Genomic DNA, 27,649 nt, shown 5'->3' on the forward strand with positions numbered 1-27,649 from the left:
TTTTCTTTCACTTTGTCTGCAAGCTTAGCGTGGTCTGCCCGAAGCAAGTTGAGGCCAGTAGTCAAAGTCCCTATTTGAAGTTCTATCGCCTTTCTTTATTCGCGTACTTCCTGTAAAATGAGATCCAGCTTGTCTACAGGTGTTGGTGCTTCAGTCGGTGGAGTGCCCCCAGTCCCAGGTTTGTTGTTAGCAGGATCCACCGTATCCGGGACATAGTCCTGCCCGCCTTGGTCCTGTTGTTTCACACCCTTACGCCCCATCATACAAATCAATCCAACGACAGGTAACTTGGTTAAGGTGGATGCAGGTTCTCAATGTGCCTCCTGTGGGTCACCAATACTCCTCCACAGCGCTGCTCCCAGTGCTCCTACTACAGTATCGCAGCTCTCTCGCGTGCCTAACACCAGTCAGTGCCGCTCGGCCTATCTTCTTGCCCACCGCCACAGATTTCAGTGTGTATCCTGCAGAGCAGCAACGTCTCCATTCAGCGGGGCAGGAGGCCTCGTGTATTTGCCGCGGCCACCTGGCAGCAGTAATCCCTTGCAGTGTCGGAGCAATGTTACTCACCGTGGCATCACACCATTTGTGTGCTGTGCCCACCGCAGCAGTCGGTGACAATATGGCAGGCCACGTTATTCAGGAAACTGCGTGACTTGCGGTCTATCTAGGAGCTGCTGCAGGCCTCGTACTTCCAGCCCCATCTCAGCAGTGAACACAGTGCTTGTGTTACTGTCTCTGTTCCGCCTGGAATCGCTGACACTAGATCACTGCTGTCTTATATTCTTTCCTTCCTCTGCTATTTCGGAGAGTGCACAGGTCGCTTCGCCCCTCTGGGTCTCGCGGACTCAACTATAGCTGCGCAACGGCGCCCACTGTCGCCATTTGCCGAGCTCTACCCAATATGCCCCCACTCAGTGGCTCCAACTCAGTGTTACATTACTTTCGGGGGCTCCAGCAGCGGGCACTCGCTCCTGTCCTGCATGCAGTCAATACCATCAGTGCCTATAGCCTCCTAGCGACATCGGCACCATTTTGTGAGGCGTCGCCTTCAGTATTGCGTCAGAGAGTCTCGCTACGCTACAAGGGATCAGGCCGCCTTGCATCACCGAGCTCGCGTATTCTCTGGTACAGCTCTACTGGCACACCTCCCGTGTAGTTTCACTTTCTCTGTGCCTGCCGCCATGGCTCCCCGCAGTCCCATCCGGCATCAAAGTAACCAGGCCCCGGGGTCTCGCTCTCCCGCTACTGCCTCAATGCTGCTGCCGCGTAACTTAGGGACACTGGTCTTAATCCCGTAACGGCCCTCCTCGCTCAGCCGTCCGCTGCGCCATCAGGCCTCTGGGGTCACAATTTCGGCTGAGCTCGCGTCCTCCGACACCCAGGTGGCACCGAGTTCTCGCGCTCGTCACCGCTACTCACCCCTGCTCACCCCTACACTTTGATGTCTGTCCTTCGACGTTTAGCGGGTATATCCCAGGATTATGTCTGCCCAGGTCCTGAGCTCGTCTAAAGGACGACCGTCATGCTTGGCTGCTAGCCACGACCCCCGCTTTCTGAGATCTTAAATATTATTTTCTGTTTTAGGTCCAAAAGAATGGCTACTAAAGAAACTCTCTAATTTAGTTTTTGGAGGTGAGACTTCCTCCTTGAACCCCAGTGACTGATTGTTTGCTCCTCTGTGGCTCTCAGGGGGTTCGTATTGCTGCTACTATGATGCCCGTCTGCTCTTCCAATCTTTGCAGAGCCTCAAAACTATTTTTAGTAGGAATATTTGAGACCAAACAAAGCTCACTCGCTAGGGGCTTTGGTTTGATTACGTTCTGTTATGATTGCAGAGGCTTCAGTTGAGCAGGTTTACCTGTGACTTTAGTCCTCTCCTCAGTATTACTTGCATTCTGGTGTTCCTGTCTCTGTTTCCTAGAGTCTCAATCTCTGTCCTTTTGACCATGTCTTGTTTATTTTCTTTGCCATTATCCTGAAGCAGCAATTCAGTGAGTGTGTGGGTTATTGATATTGCTGTGGATAGTCTCTTTTCTTAGCTATTTTTTGTACATAAGTGTTGCTGGTAAGTTAGAGAAGATTCACATCTGTCTATTTATAGTCATGCTTTCCCTGTCTTGCAAGTCTTTTTTTTTTTTTTTGGGTCAATCCTGTTTTACAGTTAAGTTTTCTCTTTAAGTCAGCATATCTCAATGTGTAGCTACTCCTCTGAGGTGTGTGACTGTGGATGTACTTGCAGCCATGTGGAAGGGGGTTGGAGATCTGGAAACATTACATCTGTGTTTTGGGCTACTTGGGCACTGTCTTATCGCCCTCCTGCTATCTATTCTCTGATGCTGCAAGTTAAAGTCTACTTTCTCTTCACTAAAATTAATGCTATTCGCCCCTTTACAGTTTAAAAAATGTCCTTTGTTACATGAGCCACATGTACCAAGTTGTTCCGCTAAGTCAACCATAGTTTCCTACTTCATGCCTCGTTACATTTCCCAATTTGTCTGCTTGCCAAGCTGTCTCTAACTAACATGGCCCTCAGTGAGACCAGTGTTGTCCCTGCCTACACCACCCCAGAGGGAAAACCTCACTATGACAGCATTTGCAGCGTCTCAGAGAGAGGACCGTGCTTGGCTGGAGTCAAAAGGCGGTCAGTCACAGTAAACATCAAGTTATGATGGCTTAATTTTACGGAATCCTCAAGAAATCCACCTTGAAGAATTTAAAAGTCCAGATTTCAGCGGGAGAGAAAGGCTGTGGAATCACCCGTTCTGATCCCAGCAGCTATATTCCTCTACTCAAACCACATTCTTCCTTGATGTGTGATTTTGACAATTCACGTCACGTTTGGGAAATGTGGATGGCTAAAACTCATGGGCAAATTCTTATTCAGTTGCCACTTACCACTTCCTTCCTCCTATTGCTTTTCATTCCTGCGGTTTCCTTGTTAAGTACTCTCCTTTTCTTTTAAGGGGTGTGGTGATAGTTGCCTTTGTATTGTATTTCATGCTAGAACTAAAATTGTGTTATCGCTTAGCATTTTTCGTGAGCCTGGTTTGACTAGGGCACAGCTTTTCAATGCTCTAGTTCAAAACTGCAAAGGAGCGCTTTGCTAGTTTCTGTAACGTGCTGCAGACTTTGTTAGTGCAAATATGTTAAAAAGATAATCATTTTACTTAGCGTAAAAGAGCGCATTTACAGACATTACTCCTGTCCAATGGATTCAAAGTCAAAATTAAAGCCTACGTTCCAATGAAAACTTTAGTATTTACAGTTTAACATAATCTAGATGATGTCCAATACCCTAGTTTGTTAACTTACTTGGTGCTGATCCGCATAAGTGCAACTTTCATATTTTTGTGTGTCTGCTATTGACAGGTTTAGCTATCGTTGGCAAGACTATTGTTTCCAGTACATATGCATACACTTGGAGTGGGCTTTGGATCAGCCTCTTGCTCCAGATTGGATAGTTTTGTTGTCTATTAAGTGTTTGCTTTTTAGTCTATGTCTTTCTTCCCTATTATTGTTTGTCTCTCCCAGGAGCACTTTGGTCATACACTTCTGATTGGATAAGTTGTAGTCTTTCACTTGTGAATTGATATGACTCTTATTTAGTATATCGTACTCCATGGCAGTGCTCTGCTGCTTGTTTTTGTGGGCCTATGCGCATTCCTTTTTTGCACCTAGGCTTCTCGCCTAGCTCCCCATCCTCAGTCCTGTTTTGCAATTGTTTTAATGTCTTTATTTTACAGGATTTCAGGAGCTGCAAAGTTTATTTTTCCCTCTTAATTTACTGTTCTAACTTGGATGTCTGCCATGTTAAAACAGTAAATTAGAAATGGCTACCACATGTCACTACGCCTAAAATTTGCATGTGTCAAGAAGTACGGACACACATACATTATGATGTAAGCAACCAGATGTATCATAACACATGCACATGCAACAGCAGTAATATTGAAATGGTATCTTAATAGAAAACACAGTGCAATATTCCCATCAATACCTGACATTATAGAGGCAGGGTCAATTGCATTTGCCAGTGCTTGATTAATTAATTTACATTTTCTAGTATGATAAGTTTGGATAGCACTTACATTGCAGATAGGTGTTTGCAAAGTTGAATTTGTGAGTTAACAGATGTTTCTTCATTTCTGTTATAACAGTAGGTATAGAAACCTTCTTTGTTATATTGTTATTTCCTAATTAATGTTTGCTCTTTCTTCCAGGTGAAACGGATCTAAATAATGCCATAACAGAAGCAGGGAAAACATATGAAGAAATAGCCAATCTAGTAGCAGAGCAGGTCAGATTTATATGAATCATGTCCTTATTGCTTTAATTAAAAATTGATGTCAAATAAAATGAGTGTGTTATCTGGATCTTGAATTCCATGTGTGTGAAATACTGATAGAGCAATACAGTAATTAGTTGCTCCCCTCATCAGACATGTTCTAGAAAAGCATACTTTCACAGTTTATTTTTGGGGGAATTCAGATTTTTTTTGTTTACCTTTGTATGTCCTTTGACATGCTTTTTCTATTCTAGTTCTATTTTTTGTGTTACTTTTTTGCTCTGCTAGCTGTCTTCTTGAAAGATTGCCTTTTGATATTTGAATATTTGTGTTTGAGATATCCATGTCTGATTTTTACATTTGGCTTCTTTAAATGTAGGGGCTGTTTGAAACATCCTGAAAAATCTATAGCATGATTTATTGATAGAAATATGTATGTTTTGGGTTAATTGGCCAACATCTGGATGGTTACTGTTCTGTTTATTTATAGACCTTCTTGCATTGATCTGGCCACGCCACCCGTCCCTGAGATTTTTGAGCCAGCAGTTGTGGACGCAAAAGTCATTGTATGTCTAGGGTAAAAAATGGAAGGATAGAGCGATTAAATAGCCTACATCCATTGAGCGATTTCGCCTGGAGAAGAGCATTTTTTTAAAAACAATATCAACATATGCAGGCTTCTCTCCGTGCCGGTGCAGGGTAAGAGTCTGCTCTCCAAAATGGGATAATGAAATGAGGATATATCTAGATGAGTGTCAAGATGTCATGATGAGACCAAACAATTTAGCAACACTTGCAAGTGTAGAGAGTAACACTGCATAACATTCTGTATGGATGGTTCTACACCACTGACAAATTACATCAGATAGGCCCGACCAAATCAGAGAGCAGTTGGAGGGATTGTGGGGAAGGTGGTACTTTGAACACATACTTTGTGGTTCTGCCCCAGGACTCAACTTTTCTGGGGAATGTCTTAACATCAAATGGTCCGCAATAGGGAGATGTCACAAAGTGAACCTACAAAGCACATTAGCAGAATCCGTTTACTAACTACATGCAAGCAGAGGCAGGATTGTATCCCACCTACTCCTGGCAATGAAGCCAGAACTAATAATTCATTGGAGCACACACTTGATAACTATAGGTGTCATTTGGCTTCAAAGGTTATAGTGGGCGCTGACAATGCAGCGTTTTCTACACTGCAACAGCCAATAAAAAGGAGAAACCTTTTCAAATTCAGTTACGCACATTAATTAATTAAATGGTGAAATACTATTGGGAACTTCAGTGCCTGCAATTTCTAAATATTTTAGAATAAAAAATAAGTAGAGATTAAGCCGATATCCGACTGAGAAACCTAAGGATATATGCAGAGAATAATGACTGAGATTAGATGCTTAGTGATGATATATAACATTGTCTGGCAACTTGCATGTGGAGAGAGGGAGAATACCCCTCTGGGTAAGTGGGATGCTGGAGAGTAATATGGAAAGAGGTGAACTGGGAAGAAACGTGTTGTTCCAGTTGTTTGTATTGAAAAACCATAAAGAATACTGAAATCTAAAAAAAGAATGAGCTAAGCTGTACATAGGCCTACTGCATTAGTGTGCCTTTTGGCTTAGAATCATCATTTCCTCTCTGCATAGTTTGCTCTGGCATCTTTTAACTCTTTATGAAACTTTTCCTCCTTATTGGGTACTTCTTCGTGTTGACATGCTCTTGACATTTTTTGGGTGTATTTTCCTCCAGGTATAAAATGTGTTGCAGTAGTTATTTCCTCCAGGTATAAAATGTGTTGCAATAGTTATCTCCCTTTTCCACTCATATTTTATGTCTCGTTGGCCATCCAAGCTTAACACAGCAAAGTCTTAATCTCTCTGCCTCTACTGTCTCATATGAGCGTTTACTACTCTTCACGGAGGCATCATCTGTGCTATCTAGTACCATGGCTTCTCTAGGTTTTAATAGCATTTCCATAGGGTCTTGTTATCTGACGTTTAATCTGATGCGCCTGGTGTGGCCTAACAGTGAATTTCTAACTAGCTATCTTTCAGAGCTATGTAATTAGCTAAACCTGAGGATACCGATGGGCGCTGAAGGTCAGCTTTTTTTTCAGTTGTACTTTAGACCAGGCTTCAGTCAAGGTTCCATTGGAGTCTGTACACTGTGTTACGCTGTGACGCATAATACCAAACCTTGCCTAAGGCACACTCTGTGGACACACTCCAAGGTGGTCTTTGAGGCAGACTACACAGCCTTAGTTTGGGATACCCTTTGAACCCGTTCTCCAGGCCACTTCCAAAGGCATCTTTCAAGATCCGATCTCTGGGCTTGCCTGTGATTCTTCCAGGTTTGACCTCAATCGTGACAGTGAGCTCTTTCGTCATTACAGTAGGCTTAGGGCCTTACCCTTGGTCCTTTTAACCATCTTAGCCTCACCTACTCTTGTGCTGTGCCCTTTTGCCTTCAAGACTTGTGGTACAACCTATGTCTAGAGTAGGTAATGCAGAGTCTTCTAAGATCTCCTTGAATGGACTACCTTTCCTTATATTGCTTGTATTACGCTCTCTAGGATGGGACAATAGGGAGGGGCACTGACTTATGTCATACAGCTGTAAGTAATATACTGTAGACTCCCCCCTGTTCCCAGTCAAATGCATCTCCAGTGCTATCTTTGCCCCAGTGCTATGCTGTGGACTGTTTGATGGGCTTTCGAGACCCATTTAATGGAACTATCTATATATTGAATTCCAAAGCCTTACATGACTCTGCCAGTTTTTCTCTTCGTTGACTTCTGATTGCACTTGCAGGAACCTCAAGGCATCCAGAGGCTTTTGCATTTACCCTTGGCTGTTCTGCTGCTGATCTTGCCCTTTACCATTCATGATTCTTGGGGTCTTTAAGGAGTTCAGAACCAGGCTATCTTTTGGACTGTCTCCAAGCGTGTATGCCTATGTAATCTCCGCTTTCTGTGATTCTGCACATGTTGGTGCACCAGTTGCATTCTTCCTTCTTTGCGGTGAGCACATTTCACCACCAAACTAACTGTTGCCTTAGAGCTTGGAGCCTTCTTCCTCAAAGGCTCTTTATGCGCCCCTTGTAATGAATCGTTTTGAGCCATACCCAAGTGCAGTAGTTTTGTAACTCTTCCAGAGGTGTTTTCCTGAACTGGCCTACCAATTTGTGACCAACCTAATAAATATTACCTACATAAGTGATATTGTGCCACTCAAATTCAGAATGTTCCAAACTAACCTGTTGGTACATAGGTTGGTTTGCAAATTTCACTCCTGATTGCAAAAATACTGTGTAGTAACCTGTATTGTATTTCTCTTGTTACATTCTCCCTAGCTGCTCAGCCAGTGGGAATATGATGCATGGAATGTTGGTGTGATGGACATGAATGGAATGTTTGGGTGCTTGGATACTTGAGTGTGACAGTTGGAGTATGGGCTGAGCAGCAGGCAGACTGCTCCTGGTGGGGCTGCATCACATGAACTCAATAACCTGTAACTAAAATAAATAAAACTACTTGCAGTACATCACGGCTACCTGGAGTTAAATACCACAGAATGTTGGCGACGATTTATGGTAAATGAACCCTGTGCTCTACAGAAGTTACAGCAAGAACAATCTTTGAACAAAATTAATTAAAGTATTAGGAGTAAACACAATGCCCGACAGCCTTCCAGACCCACCAATGACTTCTACATGGGTTGGTCCCCAGCCATGGCAAGTGTCTACCTACATTGTTTGGCATCTACTTTCCATGTTCTATCTGTGACCACCCACACCGTGTTCAATTTCAGGACCATAGTCCTGTTGACATTACCAGAAAACAAGCTTTGATTTCTAGCAGGTGCAGTCTTTACAACATTGATCTGTCCTTTCATTCTGAAAAATGGACCACCTGTTTCTAAGTACAGCTCCATGCGTGCACTTATGGATATTTATAGTCTGGAATCCATACAAAGTTGGGCATAACTTGTCATGTCTACTTGTTAATCGCTTCTTTTTGTGAAGGTTGCTAAATATTGCAATGTGCCACAACTAGGTACTTTGGCGTGGTTTACCTTACACTGTTGTTTTCAAAAGTAATTGGCATCGTTACCTCCAACTCTGACGAACCACAGATCCAGCTCGATGATACCGGCTGTTCGGCACAGTTTGGTGCACAGAGACCTGCCTGGAGCCACACAGCACACATCATCACTGCGTGCCACCATTTTGGATGTGGAGCCAACAACTAAGCCTCTGGGGGGCGTGGCCAAGCAGCATGGCCGACAGGACGTGAGCTCCACCAGCTCCGTCCCAAAGACCAGCAAAATCCTTAAATTACTCCTGCCCGGGCTCTCCCGATAGCTGGAAAGCGTGTCGGGGGGAGCGGTGACCCCGCCGATACCCCTGAGCCGGAAAGAACGGACCTGCGACCTGCAATCCTCCGTAGGCGGTGACACGAATGCTCCTGTAGGAGGCGGCTGCGCTTTGAATCACGCGACGCCGCGGACTGGGCCTACACGGTGGGGCCGGACTGCGGGCGTACCACCCGGGGCTCCCCAATCTGAGCGAGCCCCCTGATGAGCGCCAGTGATTTAGCTGAGGCTCCCGGAATGTAGGTGGCGGATCGGAAGACGGCGGCGCAGAGACCTTACTGCTGAGAGGCGGAGAGGGAGATGGGACGGAGGCGCCGTCCATTTTGTGCGTCGATCCTCTGACGGAGCTCGGGCCCCCCCTTGCTGCTACAGGGGACTGCGGGCCCCGCCATCGGAGTGACTACACCCGGCGGCGGGGGACGTGAGTACCGCCTACCCTGGCTCCCGATTAAAGCGTGGGGTGAGTGCGGGGGTCCCAGACTGCTGCGTGCCAGACTGGATCCGGCCCCTTCGCTGACACTTTGGGAGATCCACTACTTGTTCCCTCCTCCCACCGAACTCCGACTTGTACCCTGGTTTTGCCCTTCGTTACCTTACGGCATCGGGGGAGATTGAGGAGCAGCGTCGCTGGGGCCGAGATTGAACTGCGCCCCTCCCCCCACGCGCCCGCCATCTTGAGGACTGTACCGGGCGGCCTCTAGGGAGTTCGAGGCCGCTGGTAGCGGATTGCATCTGTGTCCCTCCCTGCCCAGAACTGTGGGGCCTGGGAGATCCTCTGCTGATGACCTGAATGAAGTGAGAATCGCGTGGTGAGGAGGTGGTGGTGCCCGCGTTCCCGCTTGTGCTGCCCATTATTGCTTCGCTGGGGTCCCGAATCCTAGTCCCCCACTGGAGGGTGACGGATGCTTGCTGCTCCTGTGCTGCCTTACTTCTTGGCCTGATTAGACTGCCTTGGGTACTATCTGAGCTGCATCATCTGTGCGCCACGTTGTGCGCCTACTATATCTGCATTGGATTGGTTCGGGGGCGCCCTCCCTGGCCGGCCGGCCTTGAGGTGCGCACCTTGAGACGCACGGACTTGAGCCAGTCGCTATGGCGGCCCGCACGGGTCGTGGTTCGAACGCCTCCCAGCCCAACACGATCGTGCAGTACACTACACCTCGCCTGCAGCCATAAAGGATCACGCGGCAGACGGGGCCTGAAGACAGAGGTGAGGACCCATCGGAACCGTCCAGAGCGGAACTCCTCAAGGCTATTCAGGGTTCACACACTGCCCTGGAACGCCAGATAGAGACGGTCTCTATATATGTAAACCTTTTGGGGACAGACCTTCGCAAAGTAGAGGACAAGGTTTCAGATGCGGAGGGCAATATCACTCAACTACAGGGGGAGGTCGCGTCCCTGCAAAAGTCACTTGCCCAACTTACCTCTACTACCCGTGCGTTGGAGAGGCGCGCTGAGGATGCAGAAGGAAGGGCGCGTCGGAGCAACATAAGGGTGCTGGGAGTACCGGAACGACTGGAGGCGGGGAACCCTGAGCGCTTCCTAGAGACTTGGATCCGTGAGCACCTATGTCCGAATGGATTGTCCAGCGTCTTCATAGTGGAGCGGGCACACAGAGCCCTGGTGCCCCCTCCGCAACCAGGGGAGTCTCCTAGAGCCCTCATCGCGAAAATCCTGAACTACAAAGACCGAGACTGTATTTTCAGAGCGGCAAGGGAGTCGGGGCCCCACATGATTGAGAACAGTCGCGTATCGATCTACCCTGACTATACCCAACAGGTACAGGAACAAAGGAAATCCTACTTGAGAGTTAAACAAAAACTCTGTGACATGAAGCTTCAGTACATGCTTCTATATCCTGCCAAGCTCAAGGTGCTCTCACAGGGCCGGGCACATTTCTTTGAGACACCAGCAGAGGTATGGGAGTGGCTTGATATCAGAGGGGATGACTTGCCCCCGGGTGAGAGAGGGGGCTCGCGTGACACTTGGGGGACCAGGCCACAGAGGAGGCGTCGTGGCAGGAGAAAACGCCGTTCTGGGTCCCGTGGTTCTCCTGAGGATCGACCCACGGTGGGACCGGATGGGGCCAATCTTATGGACGACTCGCCGTCGAGAACTGGCTCGAGTTCAACTGGGGCGGCTGCTCCTAATGACATCTCGGTGCCGGACACTTTGCAGGGAACGCCGCTAAACACGGATTCTACAGCTCCGGTGGTCTTGGAGACTGCCCTACCGGCACCAGAGTTGGAATGATCTTTGCTCTAATTTCAATGGCCGATCTGTAAACCCGCCCTTAGTTGTGTGATCCTCCATGGACCTGCAATTCTCTGACCTTTCGCAATTCACCATTGTTGCAGGGGCCTTTCCGAACACTGGTTGGTACCTTGGGATTGGCATTTGGGTCATATGAGCTACGGGGGGAAGGAGGTGGGGTTGGCGGATGTCATTCCCACATTGCTGGCACAACTGGGGAGTCGTGCCCGGGTTATTATCTCAGGATCATTGGGTCTTTCGCGGAGCTGGGAGGGTGGGTGGGTGGGGTTGTTTTGCTGTGTGTGTGTGTGTGTGGAGTGTGTTGTATGGGGTGGCTGTGCACGTCCTGGCACTGGCGGGGGAAGGGCGGGGTGGCGGTTTTGGTTGTTGCTATCCTATTGCTCGTGGGTGGTGGGGATGAGGGTGTTCTTGCAAAAGTTTCGTGTTTTGGGGTTGTCGGGGGTGGGATTGGGTTTGTGACAAAGATGACACTGGCATTATGTGCATATTGGTTCTGATTTGTGGGGAGCTTGCCCTAAGAGCTACATCCCTAGATTTATATGTTGCAGGGGCCTTATGGAGGCGGTCCAGGTTGTACCTACACTTTAGCCCGTTTGGGCGTAATCATTGGCCATGGGATTTAAATTTTTAACGTGGAATGTGCGTGGCTTGGGCACGTGCACCAAGAGACACAGGGTCCTCACCTTCCTTAAACGCCATGGGGTTTCAATTGCTTGTTTACAAGAGACCCACTTCGACGAGGACGGCGTACAACGGCTGGCCAAGAAGTGGAGAGACCAGATTTTCCACTCCTCCTATTCTACATATGCTAGGGGGGTTCTCATTTGGGTGGCCCCAGGGATTCCCTGTGCTGTTCAATATATAGACGCAGATGTGGAAGGCAGGTACATATTAGCGAGACTCAGATGAGATGGCAAAGACCTCCTGCTTCTTAACACGTATGCCCCGAACATTGATGACCCGGCCTTCTTCTCTCAGATACAGGATCTTGTGGCTCCGAGCCTGGATGCGCCGCTCCTCTGGTTTGGGGATTTCAATTGCGTACTGCATCATGAGCTGGACCGTCACCCACCCAGAGCAGGCACTAAGCCCCGTATGACGGCACGCTTATAGGAAGTGATGCGTAATCTCGGGGCGGTAGATGTGTGGCGTACCTGCCACCCCGCACAGAAGCTTTACACATGTTACACCCCGACGCATGGTACACATAGTAGGCTAGATCGGGTTCTTGCGGCTAACCTTCCTTCCTCTCTTACGTTGACGGTTACACACCAGGCCCGATACCTGTCGGACCATGCTCCAGTCACATGCGTGGCGCAGTGGCCTGATCGCACGGAGCGTCCGCACACGTGGACACTGCCGACTGACCTGCTTCAGGATCAGGTGGCCAGGGACCATGTGGCGTCGTCGCTTTCCGACTACTTGGAACTCAACTGGGTGGGGAATGACCTGTCCTACTCCACCAAGTGGGAGGCACTGAAGGCAGTCGTACGTGGAGCGTGTATGGGCCTGTCGTACGGGGTCAGGAAACAACTGCTCTCTGACTTGCAGACTGCGGAGGCTGCGCTCCTACGCGCCCAATCTCAGTCCGATCCGGGCGCTTCAGATCAACAGGCGGAGGGTCTTGCCCTGGTATCGATCCACGACATACTCACACGGCTTGATAAATTTACACTGGGCCAACACAGGCAGCGTCTCCATCGTGAAGGAGATAAGTCTGGCCGCTTGTTGGCCTGGATACTTCGTGAGTTCACGCCCGAACGAATAGTAGCCCTACAGGACCCTAGTGGCGATATGGTCCACTCGGAGGCTGATGTTCTCGCAGTCCTTCGGAACCATCTACGAACCGTGTATGAGGCTGACCCGTCCATATCGGAGGATGTCTATCACTTGTATCTTGAGGACCTCTGCCTACAGACCCTGCCGGAAGCTGCGGCGAAGGAACTTGATGTCAAGCTGACATTGGGTGAGATTACCGCGGCGATAGCCGCCCTCCCCCGGGCCAAGACCCCTGGTGGGGATGGATTCCCGGCTGAGTTTTATCATGCTTTCGGACATCTCCTGGCCCCCCCCCTCTTACAAGTCTATAATGAGGCTTTGCGTACTGGTACCCTTCCACCCACTATGAATCAGGGTGAGGTGTGTATGATCTTGAAACCGGGCGGTGACAAAACAGACCCCGCTGCTTATCGACCTATCACATTGATAAACTCAGATGCAAAAATCCTTACTGAACTGCTAGCCAATCGCCTTGCCCCACACATGACCCAGCTCATCCATCCCGACCAGTGCGGATTTATCCCGGGTCGCAATACGGCGATGAATTTGCGTCGCCTAAATCATATATTACATGAGGTCCGGGTCCGAGAGGACCCTCACGTGTTGGTCTCCATTGACTTGGCTAAAGCCTTTGATACGGTGCACTGGGGTTATCTAATGCACGTGCTCCTGAAAATGGGGTTTGGTCCTGGTTTCGCAACTGGATCCGGGTGCTCTACAGGGCGCTCCGAGCCAGGGTGCGCTTGGGATCGGCCCGCTCCGACGAATGGTCATTGGGGAGAGGCACCCGACAGGGCTGCCCTCTCTTCCCCCCTCTTATTTGCTCTTGCAATTGAGCCCCTGGCCGTTTCTGCCCGCAAGGAGTTACACGACTGGGGCATAGTGGTGGGGGACACTACCAATGTCATCTCCCTATACGCTGATGATGCGCTCTTCTATCTGACTGCCCCAGTGGAGTCTCTCCCCGCTTTGCTGCGGCTCTTGGACCGCTTTGGCGCTGCCTCTGGACTGCGTATGAATGTCAACAAGTCTCTGGTGTTCCCACTGACTGATGCTGTCCCTGATCCGGATGCCGATTCCCACTATTTGGGCCTCCGATGTGAACGGCTGGCATTCCGGTACTTGGGTATTTAGGTGGCCCCCTCTGACGAGACTCTCCTGGCTTACAATATCGACAAAATTCTTGCGGCCCTCAGTAAATCTATCGCCTTTTGGAACACACTCCCTCTCTCTCTCATGGGGCGACTGTCAGTAGCCAAAATGGTGATGCTCCCTAGAGTCCTCTATGTGCTGCAAAACACTTTATGCCCGTTGCCACCCCGAGTGTTCCGCACGCTGAACTCACTTCTCACCACCCTCCTTTGGGCGGGTGGGCGCAGTAGGGTCGCGTTACATACTGTAACGAGGTGTTGGGATGAAGGCGGCCTCGAGGCCCCGAGGTTTGACCTATATTACTATGCGGCACAGCTTCTCCCGGCCGCCAGGTGGTTTGCTGAAGACGAGAACTGGGAGCTGGCATTATTGGCTGGCATGGCTACGATAAGGGCTTACAGGAGGCCTTAATGCAGGGTCGAGGCGCTGATGACACTCTGCCCTATGTGGTGAGGCATACGGCTAACATTTGGCAGCGGTTCGTCGAGAAGGTTCTGCGGCGCGCGCCGTTCCACAGGGAGCTCCCAGTTTGGATATTGGCCCCGATACTCAAACTGGAGGTAAATATGTCCTTTCGAGAGTGGCGCCTGGGCGGTTGCGAGACCCTCGCGGATCTCTACCCGGACGACTCCTTTGTGTCCTTTGAGAGAGCCGTGGACTCCTTTGGCCTCGGTGAGGGCCAATACCTACACTACGGAAGTCTTAGAGATGTGGCCAGGACAACATGGCCCCAATTCCCAGAGGCACCCCAGCTCACTAATACCCTGGACATCATTTTATCCTGTGGGAGAGGTAGGCGCCTGATCTCCCTCCTTTACTCTGCCATGCGCAGAGACTCGATTCCCCCGTTGGCGCCGGCCTGGGTGGCTTGGGAGGCAGGCCTGGGGATAGAGTTGGATCCTGCCCAGAGAAAGCGGATTAGACTCTTGACTCGCAAAGTATCTTGCAATGCGCGTTTCAAACTTATACACTTTAATTTTGTCCACCGCACTTACATGACACCCGTCTCCCTCCATCGTATATCATCAGATAGACGTCATAATTGCCCTAGATGTGGGATGGAGAGGGCGGGGTTCCTACACTTAGCGTGGGAATGTCCCTTGGTCCACGATTTTTGGCGCAGGGTGGTAGTATACATTGCCCGTGCCACGCATCTTAGGTTGCAGCTGGACCCACTTCAATGTCTGCTGGCGTTCGTGCCTAAGCCAAAAAAGAAAGGTCTATCTTATAAATTGCTGCAACTTCTACTGGTTCTGGCAAGGAGACGGGTGGCCATTACCTGGATGGGCCAGAGGGCACCTGAAATTTCTCATTGGTTACGGGATGCCAAGGAATGGGCCTTAGCAGAGGAGACACACATGCAGCGCACTCGCAGGGACGGGAAGCTCCAGGATGACTTACTCGCCTGGAGAACTATGTGTATGGAGGGGATGGAGGAGGATGATTCGGACGCCACCAGCGCAGAGTTTATTTTCCTCTGCGTCCTCGGAGTCTGGCGGGGGGGGGGGGGGAGTCCGAGGCGGGGGGGGAAGCAGTGTAGAGGTCCCCTGTGGTCACGCCGATATTCCTGGATAGATATGTCTGTATTTAGCTGTGACTCCCATTAGGCCACCCTACATTGTGATGACCGCGACCTAGCTGGCCCTTGCATGCATCTCCTCCTATATTCGGATCAGCACTAGAAATGCCAATGGGGTACTTAGTTATTGTTAAACCGTTAAATAGTGTAGAATTGCAACATAAGAAAACTGGCGTAGACACTGATAATGTTTTATTGATACTTGGAGCACAAATGCAATTTTCCCTACTCGTATATATGTTTACTTCTGCGCCGCCCTGCCTCCGGGATGTGGGCCGTATTTGGCTGTGTATTGACTTTGGGACTATCTGTTCCTGCTGTTTACGTATCAACTGGGTTGATGACTGTATACTTTGTGCCTTTTTACTATCTTCGCCGCAGTAAAAATATTTTAAAAAAAAAAAAACAACTAAGCCTCTAGAATATATATTTTCCCACGGAGTCAGCCAGTAATGTGTGGATGTGCGCAAAGAAGTTTCTGTTTCATCTGGGTGTTGTGTCCAACTTGTGTTTACAAAAATTCTACATTTCAGGACCTAAAACAATAGCGGGTAAGCTGTTGTGAATGTCACAGCTTCTTTAACGAACATCTGTCTTAGCATTGCAATTTTGATTGCCAAGTTTCAGGCTGTGCGTCAAGTATTTGCGTATGGTGCTCATATCTAGGGTGTTCGTCCAGCCTGCATTGTTGCTTGGTTTGTTCACTAGTGACTTGTCCTGTCATTATCCAGCATAATGCCCTGGTGTACTATGAACCAGTAAACCGATAGACTCAATCTCTTTGCATTTTGGACAATGGATCAGTGTCAACACGGTTTGTGAATGGATTACAGGACACACTGCGTATGCCTTTTGCTAGTACTATTAGTACTACTAAAAGAGCTTGTTTTCAGCTGTTCAAGGCGGTTCACGGATGAAAACTTTTCCTGGACATTTCAGCTTGTATTCTTTGCCTTCTTTACACTTGGGAGAAGTATTTGAAATGATAAATATTAACATTAGAGGAAAGGTGGGCCACTGTGGCATGACACAGGTGAGAGGTCGCTGACCGGGGAATAATTTTGTTGTTAATGGTAATTTTGTCTTCATTTGACCATGTTTTTCGTTGTATTATTCCCCATGTTCTTTGTAGGAAGGTACCTCCTGACTATGGTTGCCCCCAACTTTTTGCCCTGTGTTTTAGCTGGTTTACGACATAGTTGGCCTGGGACCCTGCCAATCAGGACCCAAGCCTACTGCTCTCTCTGTAAAATGGATTCCATGTACCCTAGGTACATTTCCAATTGGTACTGGGCCACCTTATCAGACCCTGTAACTCAGGGCATAGGTGTACCCAGGGCCTACCAGGGGCTGAAGCATGTATTATGCCACCCCTGGCTGGCCTCCTAAATTTGACACAACTGGCAGCATGACAGCTGGTTCAAAGTCGTGTAATCACCCTTTGCTGTAGATATAGTATACCTATATCTAACCCTAAAATGGACACACAGATTCCTATCAGTCACTCCTATAGCAGGCCTTGACAATCCTGAAGGCAGAGTGCTTGGAATCGTGTGAGATGGTGCTCTGGCATGAGCTGAGCCTGTCTGCAGCTTGCGGAACCAAGTCCTAATAGCTGTTCCATGATAACGCATACCATATACTCTTAAGTGCATTATAATCCTCGCGGTTAAATGCTATCTTTGGTATTGCTTTATCAAAACATGTCGAGTAAGGTGTCATACGAATTGGAATACTAACCCCTCGCCAATTCTTGCGACGGGGTTAGCATTCCACCCTTCTAGAGGGACACGACATGTATGTAACTGTGAACCCCGGTTAAAGTTAAACGAAGCCTCAGCTCCACAAAATGGATGCTGCCACCACAGACACGAGTCTGACCCCCTGCAGCTGGGAGTCCTTCCAGCGAGGGGAGCCTGGACAAAGGGTTTCCTGTCGAGGGCGGTGCTAGCACCGTCCCAGACAGGGTTTTGTGTATCCTGGGTAGGCAGGGCTTTACAGGAAGGTGACTGCTGAGTGGCACCCCGGTGCTCACTACGCATAGGCCAGTCAGAACCAGTTCCAGGGGCACACCAGCCCCTGGCCTGGGGAAAGTCCGGCATGGGAGAGGGGTGTAACCACCCCCCTCCTAGTCCCACCCATAGGCAGGACCTAGTCACCGGGTCAGCCCCCTTTTTTAGTATAAAGATGGGAGCGGGCCCCCTGTTCAAATTAGATCATCTTTGGAATCAAGACACGACTTTCTGCGAAAGACATCAAGATTTCCTTCTTCAAGATTCTCCCTTGTGGCTAAGGAGTAGTCACCCTGCATCAAGCGGGCACCATCCTAAGAACACTGCGGTCTGCTGCAAGTCCTTCCTCCGGAATCCGACGACCCAGCTCGACGAGACCCGGCTTCCCTGGCACCTCTGACCTCTACTCACCTCTACAGCAAAGCTGAGAACTGTGAGTGCGACGAGACCTCGAGGGACCGACGATCGCCAAGACTGCACGACTTCTTTGCAACAAGCCCACCGTGTGCTCCACTGGTGAGTGCTTTGGGGTCCGAGAAGCCCCAACCCTGAGCAGCTCCAGCACCGAAGATCAGCCCTCCAGCATCTCCACGATCTGCGTGGGGCCCTTCTGCTTTTGCCTGCTCACCGCGCTGTGTGGCTACTAGCCGGCTGGCTTGTGGCCTTCTTCACGACGCCCGACGACATCACTGCTGCTGGTCTGGTTGCTCCAGACTGGCCCTTGCTTCCTTCTTCAAGAGAGGCACCCCGGACCCTCCTGGTCCACTCCAGACGCCATTTTGAGTCCACCGCGTGGGCTTGAATTTGCCAAGGCTTTGTTGCCCAATCCTGGGTCCAGCGACGCCGACAGCTTCATCCATCGTGGGACAGCTCGCTCCTCCATCCTGGTCGCCGACAACGCCTCCTGGTCCGTGAGATCTGCGAGCACAGCGTCACCCACTCACCTAGTCGAGGTGACTACTATCCGGTGCCCTCCTGGTGCCACCTGACTACTGGCTAGTAGTCTCGAACTTGGTCCCCTCTGCTTTCAGGTGTCATCTTCCTTCGATCCAGGCTTGGATCCATTGAACTTTCTTCACTGGTCGCCTGCCAGCAACTTCTTTCTTCCAGGCTCCTGGTCCGTCTACGAGGATTCCCGACGTCTTTTGAGACCTATGCAGCTGCAGCCCCTGGGCTAGGTAACTTCGGCATTTCGGTGCCCCAGCATAGCCTCACTATCCAAGGGTCAGGATCCACTTTCGTTTTCCTCCTACCAGGTCGGGTTCGCCCGAGAACAGTAACTTTGTCATTACTAGCTACCATAGACTTTGTCCCGCATCACGCGTGAGGGTGCACACTCTGCACCCGAGTCCCCTAGGCCTCCTAGAAGTAATCTGAAGATTCTATAGTCAAGTCCTAGCGATTCCTAAGCCTATTAGTACTGTACTTACCTGCTAGTAATTTCGCATTCCACTTTCAGAGTATATGGTTTTCCGTGCCCCTCGGGCATTTGTATATACTGTGCTAACTTAACCTCATAAAGAGTACAGGGCTGTTGTGATTTTAAAAAATACACTGTTTATTTTCATAACACTTGTGTGGTGTCCTTTCACTTGGTATTCAAGGGGTATATGTGTGGTATAACAGCTGGCTTAACACGCCCTCTCGAGTCTTTAGCCTTAGACTGCTCGTATCCACACTACTAGGATAGCTGGTCTATAAGGTTGACTTACAACCAAACATCAATAAGGGTTGCTGGACTGATACATAGTGTTCACTAGAATAGTGAGCACTGCATATCAGGCCACCTTCTCACATTCTTTTTGTCAGTGTTGACGTTGTACTGACATTATTTTCATGTTCTTGGTTATCCTACATGAGATTGTTGTTGGGTGGTTGTCTGACCATTTCTTTCACGTTAAAGGTGCAGATTTTCCCTCACAGGAGGGTTGTATTTTTGTTTTTAATGGGTGGTGGTCACTCATTCTTGTGGTTTATAATACCACACACTTGAGAGGTATTGTTTGGTGTTTTGGCTTGCTTTTTACTTGTCAGTATCCCTTTCTTAAGGCATAGGATTGGGTTTTAGTCCCATTACCACTTAGAATGTCACTTTACCCTTACAAGAGAGGTGGCTTAAGGAGTGCCATTCCCTTTCATGCAAGTAATGGGTTTTAGTCCCATCTGCACAGCTTTCATTATGGGTCGTTCCCATTTTGTGCATGTTTTGTCCCTTACATGAGGGGTGGCAAGTTGGGGCTCAGTCCCTTATTCACAGTTTTGCACAGTCTACACAGTTTCCAATGGGTGCGAGTCTCATGTATTACATTTATTTTGTTCACGCTACTAACCTCAACATAGGAGTTCTAATGGATACGAGTCCCATGTATACAATTGTTTTGTTCACTCTACCAACCTCCACATAGGGGTTCTAATAGGTACAAGTCCCATGTATACAATTGTTTTCTTCAGGGTACGAACCTTTACATAGCGTTCCAATGGGTTCAGGTCCCATTTATAAAAATAGATTTTTGCATACGGTGGTTGTTGGGTGTGGGTGTTCCCTAGTTGTTTCTGGTTCGTCCATTCACTTGTGTTTTGGGGAGGTTCTTTCTGGTGTCCTTCACCCATTTTTACTGGTTTTTTTTAAAATTTTATATAGGAGGAGGATGGGTGGGTGATATAATAAGTATATTTGTCTACGCTTCTCCTCGAATCTTTTCTATTCTTCTTGTACATCTCATGTATATTTTTCTTTGCATTTTCTTTCTCTTGTACTTCCGTCTATACCATACTATTTCATTTCCTCTTCTAATTAATTTTGTATATTTTCTGTGTATTTTCTTTCATGCACTGTGTTTTTCTTGGTATCTATGCTGTGATTCTTTCACTTTTTGGTTCATTTTCTACTTGCTTTTTCTCTGCTGTTATTCTTTTCTCTTTCTTGGTTCAACTTTTTTTCAATTTGAGGTTTCTATTTTGTGTTGTGTAAGGACGGAGGATATGTAGTAACTTGTATTGTATTTGTCTTGTTACTTTCTCCCTAGCTGTTCAGCTAGTGGGAATGTGATGCATAGAATGTTGGTGTGATGGACGTGAATGGATTGTTTTGGCGCTTGGATTCTTGAGTGTGACAGTTGGCGTATGGGCTGAGCAGCAGGTAGACTGCTCTTGGTGGGGCTGCATCACATGAACCCAATAACCTGTAACTAAAACTAATAAATCTACTTGAAGTACATCACGGCTACCTGGAGTTAATTACTACATACTGGTAGGAAATGATGACCAGTATCATGATACATCTGGCCCTTTTCACGTCCTACTATTAACAATTCTTCTGTGCTCCTCTACAGGTTAAGGTTTTGTAAAAGTTACCTCTCTTATCTAAAGGTATTACAGCGTATCTGTGCCTGACTTGTCTAAAGAGTCTTTCTCCCATGCAAGGCTTTGTGTAGTGCCTATGAGCGCTCCCCACTTCAAACACCAAGCTATCCTCCTTTGGAGGGGTAACAGCAGGCTTTGCCTGCCCCAAAAGGGTTTCCTTACTAAGTTCCTCTATGCACACTTGTCTTCTGTCTTGTCAGTTTTGAAGCTCTAGTAACTCTTTTTTTTGTGGTGTTAGAGTGTATGAAACTGACTTTTTCTAGACCGATTGAGCCCATCTTTCGCTTTTGCCCTCCTCCACCTTATTCTCAGTCTTACAAAAAGTATTGATTGGCGGCAACTGGAGGAGGCCTTATATTTTGGGAAGGTTCTTATTTCCAGCACAAATGTTAATGACAACTTCGAAGTTCCATGCCACCTCAGGGGATTATTTACAAAGTCCCTCTTTTTTCATTCTCTACAATTATCTTCTTTACTTTATTATCCCATTACTTCATTGTATTTACCTCAGCCTCTCATGCGCATATTATTTGCCATTAAATGATGTTTATTTGCATTGTTTAACAATAAACGTTGAGGTTGCCGATAAGGTTAGCGTCAAGGTTAGGATAAGGTTTGCGTTACAGTTAGTATAAGGGCGAAAAGTTAAAATTAGGGTTACAGACAATTAATTAAACATTGGAAGTGGCATGGGGGCTTGATTAAGATGTTTTCCCTTTTGGCGGGCTCTCTGTGAATTTTGGAATACATGTGAAAGAGTTTATTTCAGGATTCCTCCTGGTAACGCTAGCAAGTCAATTCGTAATCTCTTCTAGATGCTACCTTTTTCTAATTCCTAGCCTGCATTTCTGAGTTTGCTCCTGTCCTGTTAGAGGATGCTGATTACTCCTTTATGGAGGATGTGCATTGCTCTACAATTGTTTACCGCTTTCTCATTAATGCTTTTATGAGCCATTCAGGCGCTGCTCACAGGGAGGGTACCATCTGTGTTTTTAATGCTGACTACAACAGAGCTCCCTAATGAGGACCACCTTGAGATTCATGATCTATGCATTGTCATGCGATGGCAGGAGACTTTGTTTATCCTTCTGATGGCAATGCTTTGGCCAGGCTTTGACTTCTCTATCTAAGGCACCTGTACGTTTTCCTGCTTTTAGGTAAAACACTTAGACTCTATTGTGATGGCTTACCTCAATGGCTTGGTTGATTTAACTCTGATAAATGGAGAAAAAATCTGTGGCTGACTTACACTTCTTCTTTCTGGAAACTTAAGTAACTGTCCTCAAAATAGACCTCTGCTTGTCAGAAGTGTTAGGCTTTCACTGTTCTGCTTAGACTGTTGCACTCCTTGTATGTAGGTGCTCCATTTTGATGGTTGTTCCTCCCTTGGCTAAAGATGAATTAAGGTTCCATGCTTCAGGGACTCCTTGCGTCATCACTCACCAGGCTTCTTAGAGGCTGCACTTGCTGCCAGCTCTCTAGATTGTATCCCCCTTTTTGTTGTTTCAATATCTCTTTCCTACCCTTGGGAGTCACTGCAATCCCAGGAAGATGTGTGCACTTTTAATTGCTGGAGATGGCTTAAAATCCTTCTGTGAATCTGCTGGCAGTAGGAGTGGATATAAACTTAACTCACTGTAGTAGCACTAGTGACTGTTATGGTGTTTTACGTTCCCTTTCTTCCGGGCAACTTGCCTACCTAACCTTCCATGTTTGAGTGATCACTGTGCATTAATTTGACAGAGAATAGAGACTTATTCTGCTGTTGTTCTGCTCCTGGCAACTGTAACAAACACGGAGGACAAGTTCCTCAGAAAAGCAGAAGAGTACAGCTCTTTCAACCACAGACTGTCCATTCTTTGTAGTATATTTTGATAAAACTTCCCTAATTTAGAGTTAAGCTGGACAATTCACCTTCTTCCAGTTGCTTTCTAGTTCCAGAACAATGTTATTCGAAAAATGCATAATCAATGTAATGTTCTTTTATTGGAAACCACAGTTCTTCATTTTTAGGGCAATATGCTCAAGGTAGTCACTATCAAAAAGAAGAACATTTGCACAAGAAGGGGACAATCTCTAGGGAGCTGGCAAAAGAGCAAGAGGCCGTCAGTGGTATGTTGAACTCAACTGCAATTAACCAGAAAAGAACAAAAAAGAGAAAGACAAAGTAGCTAGCAAGATGACGAATTTAAAATGTGTCCTATGACTGTGGGTAGTCAATTAAGAAGGTTAACCACATGACTCTGTTACTACCATTCTGACCGACTTACATCTGTTGCCTAGTCCAGTACATTTCTGAAGCCCACAGTTTTGGTGTCCAAAATGGAATTACATCATCTTAGGAAGCCCTAAGCAGACGTAGGATAGCATTAACGAAGTTACAACTGCCCACCACACAAGGAGGACTGGGCGCTCCGTCCTTCGAGTCCTACTTAATGGTCAGATCATTATTTGGTCCTGATCACTTGGACGGTCTCCAAACCTCCTCCATCTTCACAAGCTCATAGCTCTATGCGTAGGAATTAGTCCAAATTGCCGTTGGATGACTGGCGGTCGACCCTGTTGACTACCAGACCCCCTGACAACTCAGACCCCACCTCAGCTAACGAGGACTTTAACCGCTGGATCTCCAACTCTCTAGACTTGGTACTCCCCTTGAGTTGCATGGATCCTAGGCGGAGTTCCAAGACGGCCCCCCTGGTACTCCCCCGCACTTCGGGAACTAAAAACCAAATGCAAACTCCTCGAAAGGAAATGGAGACTAGACTTTTCCCATGTCAATAAAAGTAACTACAGACTCATGCTCAGAGCATATAAAAAGGAGATCAAAACGGCCCAATCAATTTTTTTCGCAGAAAAAATCACTACAGCAGCATCCAAACCAAAAAAAATTCATAGGATCGCAAAAACCCTCCAGAAGCGCCTAGAGCAGCCCTTAGATCCGGGCAATGCACAAGTCCGCTGTAACGATTTAGCAGAATTTTTCTCGAACAAAATTCAAATCCTCTATTCTGCTTTCCCCCCCCCCCCCTCCGTCCGATCTCCAACCACCCCTATCCCTGACACCTACACCACGGTCACTCTACATTCCTTTCCGCCACTCATGCCAACTCTATTAAACTCCATAATTCCATAATACCTCCGGTCAAATCAGGCTCTCCTAATGACCCAGCCCCCCCACGCTCTTGGAATATGGTCAACTACACCATTCTCCCCACAGTACTTAACCTACTGAATGCCTTCTTAGGCTCAGGTGTTGTTCCATTACCCTGGAAACGCGCGATGGTTAGGGCTTTTTAAAAAAATAATAATCTCGACCAGTCAGAGTTAAAAAACTATAGGCCCATCTCTCTGCTCCCTTGGATGAGCAAAATACTGGAAAAATTTGCCAATGCCACTCTGGTAGATTTCATCGAATCTAACCATCTACTCGATGACTCCCAAACCAGCTTTCGTCCCAGGCATGGAACAGAAACTGCGCTGCTGGCAGTGACGGAGGAGGCACGAAAGATCTTGGACCAGGGAGGATCAGCGGCCATAATCCTCCTGGACCTCAGTGCCGCTTTCGACACTGTCAACCACAGCACACTTCTCTCATGGCTTACTAACATTGGGATCTCGGGCACGGACATTTCTTGGCTTGAATCGTTCCTCACCGACCGTTCCTTTCAGGTATTTGAGGGTTCTTCACCTTCCCCAAGTAAGTCTCTTCCTTGCGGCGTCCCCCAAGGCTCTTCCTTGAGCCCTACATTGTTTAATGTCTACATGGGGCTAGTAGCTGAGGTAGTCCGTCCATTTGGTATTAAAATCATTACTTACGCGGACAACACCCAGCTGGTGGTCTCCCTCAACCAACCTAACACAAACTCAGGCAACCTTAGGACCTGCTTGGAAGATGTTTCAAACTGGATGACCCAATCATACCTGAAATTGAACCGAGCTAATGTTTTTAGGCAATCCCTCCTCACTAGCTCCCAAATCACTCTTGCCTCCCTCACTAGGCCCGCCCCCTTCACCTAAGGAAAAAATCAAGAGCCTTAGTATATGACTTGATACAACCCTCAGCTTTAATGCCCAAGCCACCAAACTCTTGACAACCTGCTTCGGCCTTCTCAGGCTAACTCGGAAGATCCTCCCCCTACTACCCTTGGAAGCAAGGAAAATATTGGTTCAAGGCCTAGTCCTATCCAGACTGGACTTCGGAAACGCCCTGTACCTAGGTGCCCCCCAACTCACTCTTAACATTCTTCAGGTGGTGCAGAATTCTGCGGCTCGGACTCTTCTCCAAATCCCCCGGCGTCTTCCAATAAAGGCCGGTCTGAGGACCCTACACGGGCTACCAGTGAGGCGTAGAATCGAGTTCAAGACTCTCTGTATTTTCCACCAAGCCTACTGGAAAACTGGTCCATCCATAAATCATTCTCTGATCACCCCACACAACCCTGTAAGACATCTTAGATCAGCATCCTCTTCTCTGGTCACAGTCCCCGGGATTAAAAAACCGAGAAGTGGAGGCCGCTCTTTTTCTTATAACGCCTCAAAACTTTGGAACTCGCTCCCCCTTAACATGCTTTCAGAATCTAATCTGCTCTGTTTCCGCAAACAGTTAAAAACTCTACTGTTCTCTCACCCTGATTTAACTTTCTTCTATCATCAGCTCGCATCTGAGTGTAGCGTTGGGAGGCCTCAGGGTAACCATTGTGCATTATAAATTTCCCTTTCATTTCATTTCATTTCACTTCACTTCCTGGTAGCACAATTACAGTGGCTGTCCTACTGGACGGCAGGCAGACATATAGGTGACACATACACAGCAACTGGCCAAGTGCCCATCCGAGAACTCCGCCGCCTACTACTACCAGGCACTAAACCGAGGCGCACATACCCCGTATGTCGCTGGGGAAGCCTTCGTACTCTCTTCTGCTGCCGCTGGTCCGCTGGCCCAAACCCGAAAAATATTACACAACGAGCATCCTTCACACATGGACGGACTGTGGTCTCACCAAACTAGAGTCTCTATTTGAGGACGGACAGCTTAGACTGTTCCACCAGCTTATAGACGACTACGAAGTTCCTACTTCACCGCCAACTCCTAAAAGCTATCGATTGAACCACGACCTATCGACTGGAGAGCCTGCTACTCACCCAGTCATCCACACAATCATACACATGGGGATGGGGCGACACCTGACCACATGGCTCTATAAAGCCATTCGGGAACTTACAAACAGACCCCTAGAGGCCCTACGGGCCACTTGGGAGGCAGAATTAGGGCGTCAACTACATGAGAAAGTGAATACCCCAAGAAAGTGTCTAGAAACGCACGTTTTAAAAATATACAATTGTATATCCTACACAGGGAGTATCTAACGCCAGCATGCCTCCAAAGATTTTACCCCGACACCCAGTTCCTTTGTCCCAGATGCCGATAACAGGAAGCAGATTTTCATCACATGTTCTGGAGCTGCCCCACACTGCAGCCATATTGGCACAATGTGCACAAGACACTCGGAGATCTCACAGGGCTTACACATTTGAACACCTGGGAAGCCTGTGCATTAGGTATTTTCCGGAAACGGAAGCAACACAAAGTGCCAACCCGATTTGTCTCAATGGCAATTTTGTTGGCTAAACGGAGTATAGCCATGCACTGGAGATCCCCCACAGGCCGCGGCATTGGTGGGAGCAGTACACAAATGGGCAACGGCAGAGAAGGAAACACTACGGGAGGAAGAGGTGAAGGGGATGCGTAAACACTCCATCTCTATGGAGTGGACCCCAATACTGCACCAATTCCAACAGCCACCGACCTATGATGATTCCCCACACTCCTCGATGGACCCAGAGTCACAAGCCCCGACCGCAAGCACACACACCAGATCTCCTCCTGCAGCAAACGCGTAACGTTGCTCGTTATTATCACCACGCATTGCACGAAACTCGAAAGCCAGACATCAGAGCAGGACCAACCACATCTCCCCCCCACCCCCCACCCCCCAGCACTTCTACCCGGAGGCCTCGTAGCGCTGTATTCATACCGCTGTGGAACCCATCCTGGCTTTCCTGTGAAATGTCCACTCCTGGGCACCCCCAAGGTGAAGGCAGGCATCCACAGCGCTGCTGGGGCCGTTGTGGAGATTAAGCAAGCTATTGCCCAGAGTCACAGAGTGGAACCCATGATTAGACTAGGCACCTAGGCGAGAATTATCAGGTCCGGGGAAATTGAGTCCAAGAGCCGCCGAGGCGGAAATTGAACCCTGGTCCCGGGCCAGACCTCTGCATCAGGGTCTGCCGCTGCAATGTACAATGATGTAAAATGCAAGAAATGCAGTCAAACCAAATGTATCCTAACACAATCTGTTTTTGTAAACTGAAAATGCCAATAAAAACATGTAAAAAAAAATCTAAGGAAGCCCTAATTTAAAGTTATCTTATGGAGAACAGCAGCCCCATCAAGTTTTCCAACAAATCTTACATTCTCAAAGGAAATCATTACTGTGAATGAACAAAAGAGAACTACAGGTTTTCGAACCATGAAGCCTATACAAGGTGAAAATGTTGGCAAATCCATTTCTGGATAAATCTGTCGGAGAAAGTTTTATAGCTTGGCTATATCCTCAGATCCCTTGGGAAGAATTTACAGAAAGTGAGATGGTGAGAGAGGATAGTAGAAGTAAACATATATATATATATATATATATATATATATATATATATATATATATATATATGTGTAAAGTCTTCATGAATGGACAACTATCCATGGGATTGATGGACAGCGGATGTCTACAAACCATAGTGAGATAGCTAGAGCGTATGTCTGATGGGA

At 47.8% G+C, this 27,649-nt stretch overlaps 1 protein-coding gene across 2 annotated transcripts in view; it reads left to right on the forward strand.

Annotated features, from left to right (window-relative positions):
• Window positions 1-27,649, forward strand: part of SNX9 (sorting nexin 9) — a 798,250-nt gene that overhangs the window by 661,834 nt on the left and 108,767 nt on the right. For both annotated transcript variants that reach the window (XM_086927315.1, XM_086927314.1), the window contains one exon: window positions 4,221-4,297. In XM_086927315.1, the coding sequence (XP_086783441.1) occupies window positions 4,221-4,297 (77 nt within the window). The remainder of the gene's footprint in view (window positions 1-4,220; window positions 4,298-27,649) is intronic.

The sequence above is a fragment of the Lissotriton vulgaris genome, chromosome 6 (assembly GCF_964263255.1).
Source record: "Lissotriton vulgaris chromosome 6, aLisVul1.2, whole genome shotgun sequence".
NCBI lineage: Eukaryota > Metazoa > Chordata > Amphibia > Caudata > Salamandridae > Lissotriton > Lissotriton vulgaris.